This window comes from Gigantopelta aegis, chromosome 5 (assembly GCF_016097555.1).
Source record: "Gigantopelta aegis isolate Gae_Host chromosome 5, Gae_host_genome, whole genome shotgun sequence".
Classification (NCBI taxonomy): Eukaryota; Metazoa; Mollusca; class Gastropoda; order Neomphalida; family Peltospiridae; genus Gigantopelta; species Gigantopelta aegis.
The window spans coordinates 20,524,776-20,536,868 of record NC_054703.1 but is presented as its reverse complement, the minus strand read 5'-3'; the positions used below and the strand labels follow the sequence as shown (position 1 = coordinate 20,536,868).

At 38.8% G+C, this 12,093-nt stretch overlaps 2 protein-coding genes across 4 annotated transcripts in view; one reads left to right on the top strand and one right to left on the bottom strand.

Moving 5' to 3' along the window:
* Window positions 1-12,093, bottom strand: part of LOC121373380 (zinc finger protein 226-like) — a 90,245-nt gene that overhangs the window by 72,445 nt on the left and 5,707 nt on the right. The window lies entirely within an intron of this gene.
* LOC121373381 (zinc finger protein 235-like) lies at window positions 3,455-5,569 on the top strand. Its single transcript, XM_041500010.1, has one exon. The coding sequence runs from the start codon at window positions 4,287-4,289 to the stop codon at window positions 5,427-5,429; it is 1,143 nt and encodes a 380-aa protein (XP_041355944.1). The 5' UTR covers window positions 3,455-4,286; the 3' UTR covers window positions 5,430-5,569.

Sequence of the window (12,093 nt, the reverse complement as noted above, 5' to 3'; positions counted from 1 at the left end):
AGAACACGGGATCGGACTGTGTTTATTGTGACATCCCGGTCTCTTCTGTGAAATTCTGATAATTGCGGTTCTTTTTCCATTGCCATTCGTAATGCTCTCTGCGCGATACATTTTAATAAAATGTACATATTTCACACTAATAAACGTTTTTAACTCAATATAATTTAAATAATAAATACATAATTTTCATTATATAGCAACGTATTTTTTATTATTATTATTATTATTATATTTTTAAAGAAAGTAAGAAAAGAAAGGGGGAAAGATGTAAACAATGAATATTTCACTTAAGAATAAGATATTAGAAATTGTTAAATTGAATGTGAGTGTGTTTCTTATTTCGGATTTCAATAATTTTCTGTGAGCATCTGAACGAGAGAGAGTAACTGTTTCAGAGATCGATACACACTCGTATAACATTAACAGTAGTTGCTTATCAGTTTTTCAATGACTAAAAATGTTCTCTGTTAGCACTATCAGACATATTGATAGATATGACTATATAGACATATTGAGGCTGGTAGGAACTGTGTTCGCATTGCAGTACCGCATCCCACCCAGACGTTTCAATGACGTATTGCATAACTGTAAGGCCACTACACCAAGTTATCTCTTAACTAACCATTAACCCACTGTACTGGACAGACAGCTGAGAGAGATGAAGTGTGTGCCCAGGACTGCATACTAGAACTTTAGTTGGATATAACAGGCCCGTGGGTACCAAGAGGCTGCGGCGTGCGGGTGGGACTGTGCCCCACACTCGGTGATGAACATGTATGGGTTTTATAATCGTACTCAATGAGGCTACGATTCCCGCACTAGAGTGTGCCCCTACCCCACCCCACCCCACACCACACCATACCCCACCTCACTACACCACAACACAACACAACACCACACACTTACACCTGATATCGTTCTTATGGGCCTGTCGTGAATTTATTCAAGGACTATAGCTCAATCAAAATGATTTTTGGCCCATGACCTTAACAGAAAATATATATATGTGTGTCGTGGTGCACTGGCTGGAACAAGAAATAGACCAATGGGCTCAGAGTTTCTGATATGTAAAAGGTTGACAATTACTAAAACATTTATGATACCAACTGGATTATTGAATTGATTACAAACCTTCACCTATAATAGGAACACTGAGACACACACACAGACGCGCGCGCGCCGAGAGAGAGAGAGACGGAGAGAGAAGAAGAAGGAAGGAACTGTTTTATTTAAGGATATATGGCGTCGGACATATGGTTAAGGACCACACATATATTGAGAGAGGAAACCCGCTGTCGCCACTTCATGGGCTACTCTTTTCGATTAGGAGTAAGGGATCTTTTATATGCACCATCCCACAGACAGGGTAATACATACTACGGCCTTTGATATACCAGTTGTGGTGCACTGGTTGGAACGACAAATAGCCCAACGGACCGACCGACCCCCCCCCCCCCCCCCCTACCCCACCCCCCTCCTCCCGCCCCCGAGACAGAGAGAGAGAGACACACACACATAGAGAGAAGGAAGAAAATATATTTAACGACAGGACACATTTTATTTACGGATATTATATATGGCGTCGGACAAATGGTTATCTGCTAGACATTGAGACAGGAAACCCGCTATCACCACTTCATAGGCTACTCTTTTCGATTAGTAGCGAGGGTTCTTTTATATGCACCATCATACAGAGAGGATAGTACATACCACGGCCTTTTTTTACACCGGTTGTGGAGCAGTGGCTGGAACGAGGAACAACCCAATGGGCCCACCGATAGGAATCGATCCTGGACTGATCGCGCATTAGGCGAGCGCTGTACACTGAGCTATGTTCCGTCCCTAAAGAAAACACGTCAACAAAGAATAAGAAGAAAAGAAGAACAAATGGAATCAAAGCGAATTCCTTCCAACCGTCCCTGTACGTCTCTCACATAAACGCCTGTCATCTCCCACCCCAGCACCCTTCCCTCCGTCCTCTACAAAACTGCATCAAGTTATATATAAAGTACAAATACTTAATCGTAGTCCGCATATCATCGTAGTCCGAGCAACATGTCTGAATAGTTTTCTCGTTACCGTTTCCTTTGTGATAACCCGATTGTTGTTTGGTAAGTTTGTTTTCAGTTTATCAGAGCAATGTTCCGCGTTTTATATTTATAAATTACAGGTAGAGAAAATGTTTCTTGAGGGTCACATAAATCACTAACGTACGCATTGCCCAATTTTGTCTACAAACAAATTTATTTTCAGCAAATATGTTAGTCAGAATCTTTAATATCTCAGTATCTAATAGACGAAATAGAACACGGGATCGGACTGTGTTTATTGTGACAGCCCGGTGTCTTCTGTGAAAGTCTGACAATTGTTGTTCTTTTTCGTTGCCATTCGTAATGCTTTCTCCGTGATACTTTTTAATAAAATGACAATATTTCACACTAACAAACGTTTTTAACTCAAGATAATTTAAATAAATAGGCACAATTTTCATTATATAGCAACATATTTTATTATTATTTTCATTATTATTATTATTAGTAGTAGTAGTAGTAGTAGTCGTAATAGTAGTAGTAGTAGTAGTAGTAGTGGTAGTAGTAGTATATTTGTTTATATTTGTTTATATTTATAAAGAAAGTAAGAAAAGAAAGGAGAAAAAATTAAAAGATGTAGACAATAAATTCTTCGCATAAATATAACATTAAAACTTGTTACATAGAACTTGAATGTGTTTCTTATTTCGGATTCCAGTCTTTTTCTGTGATCATCTGAACGGGGGCAGGACGTAGTCCAGTGGTAAAGCGCTCGCTCGATGTGCGGTCGGTTATTTCTCGTTCCAGCCAGTGCACTACGACTGGCATATTAAAGGCAGTGGTAGGTACTACCCTGCCTGGGGAATGGTGCATATAAAAGATCCTTACTGCTAATCAGAAAAAGTAGCCCATGGAGTGGCGACTGCTGGTTTCCTCTCTCAATATCTGTGTAGTCCTTAACCATCTGTCTGGTTTTATATAACTGTAAATAAAATGTGCTGTGTGTCGTTAACTAAAACATTTCCTTCCTTCCTTCCTTCATCTGGCCGATATAGATAACGGTCTTTAACTCTTAGTGGTGTAGTGTGTCCACGTCTTCTTTATTTCATGATTCTGCTAGATCTCATTTAGTTCCTCCTCTTTTTTGACAAATCTCCTCTCTTTTTTTGGAAAAAAGGAGATTGTCCGCATTTTTATTGTCTTATTTCCTCACAATTGAATGTATGTGTAATAGTATTCAAGTGACTATTATACTTCAAAATTGAGCTCTCATTCCAGCCAGTGCACCACGACTGGTATATCAAAGGCCGTGGTATGTGTTATCCTGTGTGGGATGGTGCATATAAAAGATCCCTTGCTGCTAGTCGAAAAGAGTAGCCCATGCAGTGGCTCTCTATATCTGGGTGGGCCTTATCCATGTGCCTGACGCCATATAACCGTAAATAAAATGTGTTGAGTGCGTCGTTAAATAAAACATGTCCTTCTTAAAAATTGAGCTCTACTGCAATAAAACACTGGCGTATAAGGGAGTATTGTCTATTTTCCCATTCATGTCTATATTACAAGTGTATAGCTCTCCATCTATGATATAACAAGATAGGTATCCACCAGTCCTTAGGTGTCTAAAAAAGGGTAGGCGGGGCTGAATCATGATAACAGCCTTCAAAATCAGCGTCCTTGCCCATGCCAGCTATATATTTAGCCTTGTGCAGGGTTGTTACAGGTAGAGGGTCAGTATCCAGTTGGATTTATTTTTTCTTCCAATTTTACAATTAGCTTTACATTTATAATTCATTGCAGACTTTCATGTACCATCATATTACTAGTTTTTCAATAATTAGTGTAAATATGAAGTAGTCACATAGGAAAATAAGACATTTACCATTATATAGTATCTTGTAATTCACTTGCTGTTTCTATGATAAAATATAATAATAAAATCTACTGTGTATCATATAGGTGTTAATGAAGTACATGTAGGTGAGGATGGAATGGCTATAAGGGGTAAAGGAGGAGGCCATTCATTAAATTAAACAGCTATTAAATATCTGTCTTATAGTATGTTATGTTATAATTTAATACAATATTTTGTTAAAATCTTATAGATGGTGGACAGATTTCTTCAGTTCAAACCTTGAAATGTTGACTCTAGGTGCTGTCAGACTTCCAGGCTGGTATCAGAAAGGCTCCCAATGAAACAAAAAACTGTGAAGCTGATCAACTACATGTACGAAGATCCACCGTCTTGAATGCAACATGTCAAACAGTGATGATCAGTGTGTCGAAGAGGTCTCGGCAAAACATTGTGAAAACATCCCAGATCATTCTTGTGAAAAACCTTTCCAATGTGGGATGTGCTTAAAGTGTTTCTCTCACAAGCCTTACATTAAGCAGCATATGAGGATCCACATTGGTAAACGACCATATCAGTGTGAGGTGTGTAGAAAGTGTTTTCTTTGGAATACTTCCTTGAAACAGCATATGTTGATTCACACTGGAATTAAGAATTTCAAATGTGAGGTGTGTGCAAAACGTTTCTCATATCCTTCTAGCTTGAAAGCTCATATGTTGTTTCACAGAGCCGTTAAACCTTTTAAATGCGAGGTCTGTGCAAAATGTTTCTCTCGGAGTTCCCAAATGAAAAGACATATGCTCAATCACACTGAAGTTAGCCCTATCAAATGTGAATTATGTTCAAAATATTTCTCTTGTCGTTCTGGTTTGAAACGGCATATGTTGATTCACACTGATGTTAAGCATTTTAGTTGTGAGGTTTGTGCAAAATGCTTCAAAACACGTTCCAACTTAAAAACTCATATGGTCATCCACACTGGAGTTAGGCCTTTCAAATGTGAGGTGTGTGCAAAATGTTTTTCACTAAAATTACACTTGAAACAGCATATGGTCATTCACACTGGAGTTAAGCCTTTTAAGTGCGAGGTGTGTGCAAAATGTTTTTCACTAAAATCTTACTTGAAACAGCATATGTTGATTCACACTGGCGTAAAGCCTTTTAAGTGTGAGGTGTGTGCAAAATGTTTTTCTTCGAGATACAACTTGAAAGAACATATGCTAGTTCACACTGGGGTTATGCTTTTTAGTTGTGATATATGTGCAAAACGTTTCACTCAGAAGAAATACTTGGAAAAACATGTTATAATTCACACTGATGTCAAGTCTTTTAGATGCGAGGTTTGTGCAAAATGTTTCAAATTAAGTTCCAAGTTGAAAGTACACATGCTAGTTCACAGTGGTGTTAAAACTTTTAGTTGTGAGGTGTGTGCAAAATGTTTTTCACAAAATTCTCACTTGACAAGACATATGTTGATTCACACAGGTGTTGTACGCCTTTTAAGTGTGAGGTGTGTGCAAAATGTTTCTCATCGAAGTCATACTTGAACAGGCATACGTTGGTTCATTCTGGTGTTAAGCCTTTCACATGTGAGGTGTGTGCAAAATGTTTCTCATGGAATTGGCAATTGAAACGGCATATGTTGATTCACACTGACGTGCAGAAAATCGAGGGGGAGTAGTTAAAAGCTTCCCGAACTTAGATTGTAGCGATTCACACTGGTAAAGGAGCATTATTGCAAGAAAGAAGCATTCTTTCTCAGAAAGATTCTTATTCAAAGTTCTTATGTCAATATAGACCTTTAAAAATAGAACAACTGCATGACCAGAATTCATTTTTTTTTTTAAAAAAAAGCAAAAAAAAAAAACCACAAACCCAGAAAAAACCCCCACACCATTATCCCCCATAAGCGGATATAAGTGAGTTTATATATAGACATATATAAAAATTGTATGATGCGTAGCATATATCTATTTATTTTTATAGCGAGCATGATCCTATTTTTATTCCTAATATATGATATTGACGATACCTAAATACACGAGGGTAATAATCTCTTTATTATATAAGCTCAAGCTTAATACAACGTGTTTTTGTAAACTGTACACGCAACTTTAATTCCTGTCCGCCATTACTAGATATTCAAATGACGTAAGAATATGTGGTGCGGTTTATTTTTGAATGGAAATGATGTCAAACTTGAATGACGTCATTTTGGATGTCCTTACATCAAAATAAAGTTATGCCTAACGTTTTTTGTTTTCTGAACGCTGTACAGCTTTCTGTGTCAAATTGCCATTGAAATATTTTTATTTCATGACTATGAATGCATACGTCAATCATGGAGTGTCACCCAAGTACGTTTGCTTAAATGTCAATAAACCTAGTGCCGAGACCTCGACTAATTTACATCTAATTTACAAAGTTATCAAATTCTTAAAGTATGTGATCTGAAAAATATCACATACTTTGATTGCACTGGAAATGTAAGATATTATATGATAAATAAATAAATATATATATATATATATATATATATATATATATATATATATATATATATATACATTTTTGCATCAGATATATTCAAGTGAATCTGAAAATGTTAAATGTTGAAAACTAACCATAACTTGGTGTTGTATGAAGGATCCCAAGATCATGTCAGCTTTTATTTCCAAATAGGTATCACACCCGTTTGCAAGTGACTAACTTTTACAATGGTGTATTAACGGAAGTGTAATTACCTTTAGGGGGCATACTTTTAGTACGTACGCATTTTTTTTTGGGGGGGGGTTGGGGGGGTTGAAAATTTAAGAGCCATTTTGCGTACGCTTGCGTACGGCGGGGGTGGCGGGGGGGTATTAGGGTAAAATTAAAAAATATATAAATAGTTAATTTGATTATTTACTGACGTTCTAGATCGTCGGCGCCTGTTTTGTTCGCCATACTAACCCTTTTCGTCATTCCACTGCATGACCTTTGTGTCATTTGACGCACGCATGCATGGCCAAGAAAATGGCCTCCGGTGGTGTTAATTATGACAAATATTCCCAACTTTTGAAATGTATTAAATGTGTAAACCCAACCAAGAAGGCGGGCGAGGTTCAGGAACTATTAGTATAGTATACCATGATAACATCGACGGTGGCATTGTCTACATTTACTGGTACTGACTGACGATCTTTTGCGTATGTACGCAAGGGGGGGGGGGGGGGGGGGGGGGTATGGGCACTGGCGTACGCATGCGTACCGGGGGGGGGTTATTAGGGTGCAAAAAATCGGAAAATTTTGCGTACGTACTAAATGGATGACCCCTTAACCAATTTGATTTTATAATTTTATTATTATAAGGCCGAGACATGCATCTCCAAATTCCTTGTTTTTAAAGAAAAACGTTCCTTCTTTTGAAGGTCAATATATAACAAGCTAAAGTTACAAATTATTCAATACCACATATTCCAGATTTTGTCTCTTTGCGAAAAAAAATTCTAAAATACTAAATGACATCTGAAGGTATATTCTGATTGAAAGAAATAAAGGGAAACAGTAACAACAAATATGGACTGCAACCAAAAACCTTCATCCACTGTTACTGTCCGTATCAGGAAGTTAACCGTGTCACTAACATCCAATCTAACATTACATCTTTGTTGTTAGTTCCCTATTTCCTCCACTGTTACTGTCCGTATTAGGAAGTTAACCGTGTCACTAACATCCAATCTAACATACATCTTTGTTGTTAGTTCCCTGTGGATCCAACAAGAGGGAAATGTATGTTGCGTCTCCGTCTTTCAGTCTGACCCACAAATATGTTTTCGAAAAAAATTTCCACAATGTCTCAAGATACATGTATGGATAGATGTGTTACGTACCTTTATCGTGTACTGTTACAGGTTAATTTTGAATTATATGTATATTTACCCATTATTAATTCCACATCAAATTTAAACTTTCATGGACATTTATCCAAGAGCCATAACATAGAGTTATGCATTGGTGGAATTTGTCCATTGTTGACAGTTATAGCCTTCAAGTTCAGAGCAAAAGTGACTGATGGAGAACATGTTTTGCTTTAGTACTATCAAAATGCTTGGTTACTTATGTTCATTTGATTACTGTTGATGGATAAACCTATTTGCTTTTGTTTACTAACTGTTTAATAAAACATTTTGAAAAATGTTCTTGTTTCATTATAATTGTTTCTTCTAGATGCTCAGTTTAATCATCTTTGTAATTTTTCAGAAGCGAGCCCGGCACACGGGTGGATTTGTGTGTGTGTGTGTGGGGGGGGGGGGGAGTGTGAGTGCGGCACACGGGTGGATTTGTGGCGGGGGCGAGTCCGGCACACGGGTAGATTTGGGGGGGGGGGGGGGCGAGCGCGGCACACGGGTAGATTTGTGGGGCTGAGGGTCCCGTCCCAACCCCCAATATATTTCTCCCTTAGCAGAAAAGGATCTTATATGTGCACTTTCCTACATGGAAGACAGCACATACCATGTCATTAGATATAGCGGTCGTGGATACTGGTTGGATTAGGTAAGCAGCCGGAGACTCCGGATGGATCCACTGACGTATGTCCCGGCCTGTCAGCTACTCGTTAAGATAGCACTAGACTAATAACATCCAGCTGGGTCAAAGGTCAAAGTGACCCAAGCATTTAATAAACCAGTCAATTCTACCAGTTATGCCATTGGTGATCAATGTGACACTTTCTTGTAAAATAAAAGTGTTTTACCTGAGCAATAAATGTGTATAATTTTATTCATCTAGTATAGCTGTATCAACTTGTCATCGGCTCTGATAGCCGCATTTTCTCTTCATTGACGTAGGAAGTGTGTGTGTGTGTGTGTGGGGGGGGGGGGGGGGGGGGGGGGCATGCCCACACATATACTTTTCTTGATGCAGTAGCAGCAGAGATGGTTTATTTATAGTTATATATGTGTGCCCCCCACCCCCCGTCCCTATTGTTGGCACTTCCCTACGCCACTGCTCTTGGAGTTTGAGAAAGGAATTAGCTCAGTCGGTAAGGCGCTCGCCTTAGGTGAATGGGTCGTAGGATCGAACCACCTCGGTGGAGGTATTCTCTCAGTGGATCTCCCCCCATCCTACCCTGTACGTCTCGACTGGTATATCAAAGGTCGTATTAGTCTGTACTGCTGGGGTAGTGTTTAATGGTTGTGCAGCAAAAAAAAAAAAACTTTGTTTAACGACACCACCAGAGCACATTCAAAATAGATAGAAAGAAAACATAAATGGTGCAAATACACTTGCTTAATTGATTAACCGATATATGATCATCATTCTTCTTTCACACCTATCTTTTTCATTTTGACATATTGTTTATACAGGCCCATAAGAACGATATCAGGTGTATGTGTGTGTTGTGGTGTGGTGTGGCGGGGAGTCGTAGCATCATAGAGTAGGAAAACATAACCCATACATTTCCATCACTGAGTGTGGGGCACAGCCCTCACCCCCACGCCCCCGCCTCTCTGTACCCACGGGCCTGTTATACCAAATTAAAGTTCTAGTACGCAATCCTTGGCACAAATTTCATCTCTCTCAGCTGTCTGTCAAGGAAAGTGGGTTAATGGTTAGTTAGAGATAACTTGGTGTAGTGGCCTTACATCTATCCAATACGTCAATGAAACGTCTGGGTGGGAGCCCGTACTGGAATGCGAATCCAGTTCCTATCACCCTTAAGTCCGATAGTGCAATCAGAGAACATTTTGTTTTCAAAATATTGATTAGCGACATTTTAGTCACTGGAAAACTGATTAGCAACTACTGTTAATCATAAGTTACTGTTATGCATTTAATTGTGTATCGATCTCTGAAACAGTTACTTACGTAGTGAATTGTTGCACGATACTGAAGAAAAGTTCCCTGTTAATATATAACAACTACACCACTGAGGCCGTTATATATCTCGCTCAGATACTCACAGAAAATTACTGGAATGCAAAATAAGAAACGCACCCACGTTCCATTTAACAATTTCTAATATCTTATTCTTATGTGAACTATTCATTGGTACCTCAGAGGTACAGCGCCCGCTCGATGAATGGTCTATCTGGGATCGATCCCAGTCGGTGGGCTCATTTGGGCTATTTGTCGTTTCAATCAGTGCATCACGACTGGTATACCAAAGGCCATGGTATGTACTACCCTGTCTGTGGAATGGTGCATATAAAAGATCCCTTGCTGCTAATCGAAAAAGAGTAGCCCATGAAGTGGTGATAGCGGATTTCCTCTCTCAATATCTGTTTGGTCCTTAAGCACATGTCTGACGCCATATAACCGTAAATAAAAACGTGTTGAGTGCGTCGTTAAATAAAACATTTCCTTCCTTCTTCTTCTCTCTTGGTCTCTCTCTCGGTCGTTCTGTCTGAGCGCGCGCGTGTGTGTACGCGTGTGCGTGTGTGGTATTTGGTATCCTGTCTGTGGAATAGTGCATATAAAAGATCGCTTGCTGCTACTAAAAAAAAGTAGCACATTTCATCTCTAAGAATATATGTCTAAATTACCAAATGTATGACATACAATAGCCAATGATTAATAAATCAATGTGACAGGTGATGTCGTTAAAGTTCTCTTTTTTTTGCTGAACAACCATTAAACACTACCCCAGCAATACAGACTAACACGACCTTTGATATACCAGTGGAGACGTACAGGTTGGGATGGGGGAAAATCCAATGAGAGAATACCTCCATCGAGGTGGTTCGATCCTACGACGCATCCACCTAAGGCGATCGCCTTACCGACTGAGCTAATTCATTTCTTAAACTCCAAGAGCAGTGGCGTAGTGAAGTGCCAACAAAAGGGGCGGGGGCACATATATAAATATAAATAAACCATCTCTGCTGCTACTGCATCAAGAAAAGTGTGTGTGTGTGTGTGTGTGTGTGTGTGTGTGTGTGTGTGTGTGTGTGTGTGTGTGTGTGTGTGCCCGCTCCCCTCCACTTCCTACGTCAATGAAAAGACAATGCGACTATCACAGCCGATGACCAGTTGATACAGTGATACTGGATGAGTAAAATTATATACATTTATTGCCCAGGTAAAACACTTTTTATTTTATTTTACAAGAAACAGTGTCACATTGATTACCAATGGCATAACTTGTGGAATTAAGTGGTCTATTAAATGTTCGGGTCTCTTTGATCTTTGACCCAGCTGGATGTTATTAGTCTAGTGCTATCTTAACGAGTAGCTGACAGGGTGGAACATACGACAGTGGATCCATTCTGAGTCTCCGGTTGCTTACCTATTCCAATCAGTATCCACGGTTATATCTAAGGACATGGTATGTGCTGTCCTGCATGTACACATAAAAAATCTTTTCCTGCTAAAGAAGAAATATAGACGGAACCCTGATCCCCCCCCCCCTCCCCTAATCCACGATCAAAGGACATGGTAGGTCCTCTCATGTCTGTAGGAAAGTGTACATAAAAGATCCTTTCCCTTGCAAGGGAGAAATATAATGGGGGTTGGCACGGAAGCCTCCCCCCCCCCTCCCCTGCCAAATTCACCCCTGTGCCGGGCTTCCTTCTAAAAAAATTCAAAGAAGATTAAACTAAGCACCTAGAAGAAATAATTATAATGAAACAACACTATTATTTAAAAGGTTTTATTAAACAGTTAGTAAAGAAAAGGAAATAGGTTTATCCATCAACAGTAACGAAATGAACAAAGTAACCAAGCATTTTGATAGTACTAAAGGAAAATATGTTCTCTATCAGTGATATTTTCTCCCATGTTAAAGTTTCATGGAAATGTATTCTAGAGCCATAACATAGAGTTATCCATTTATGGAATTTATCAAATTTTGACAGTTATAGAACTGTCAAAATTTGATAAATTCCATAAATGGATAACTCTATGTTATGGCTCTTGAATAAATTTCCATGAAAGTTTAAATTTGATGTGGAATTAATAATGGGTAAATCCTCGTAGAATTCAGAATTGACATGTAACAGTACACGATAAAGGTACGCAACACATCTATCCATACATGTATCTTGAGACACTGTTGACATTTTTTTCAAAAAAAAAAAATTCTGGGTCAGACTGAAAGATGGAGACGAAACATACATTTTCCTCTTGTTGGATCCGCAGGGATCTAACAACAAAGATGTAATGTTAGATTGGATTTTAATGACACGGTTAACTTCCTGATACGGACAGTAACAGTGGGTGAAATAGGAA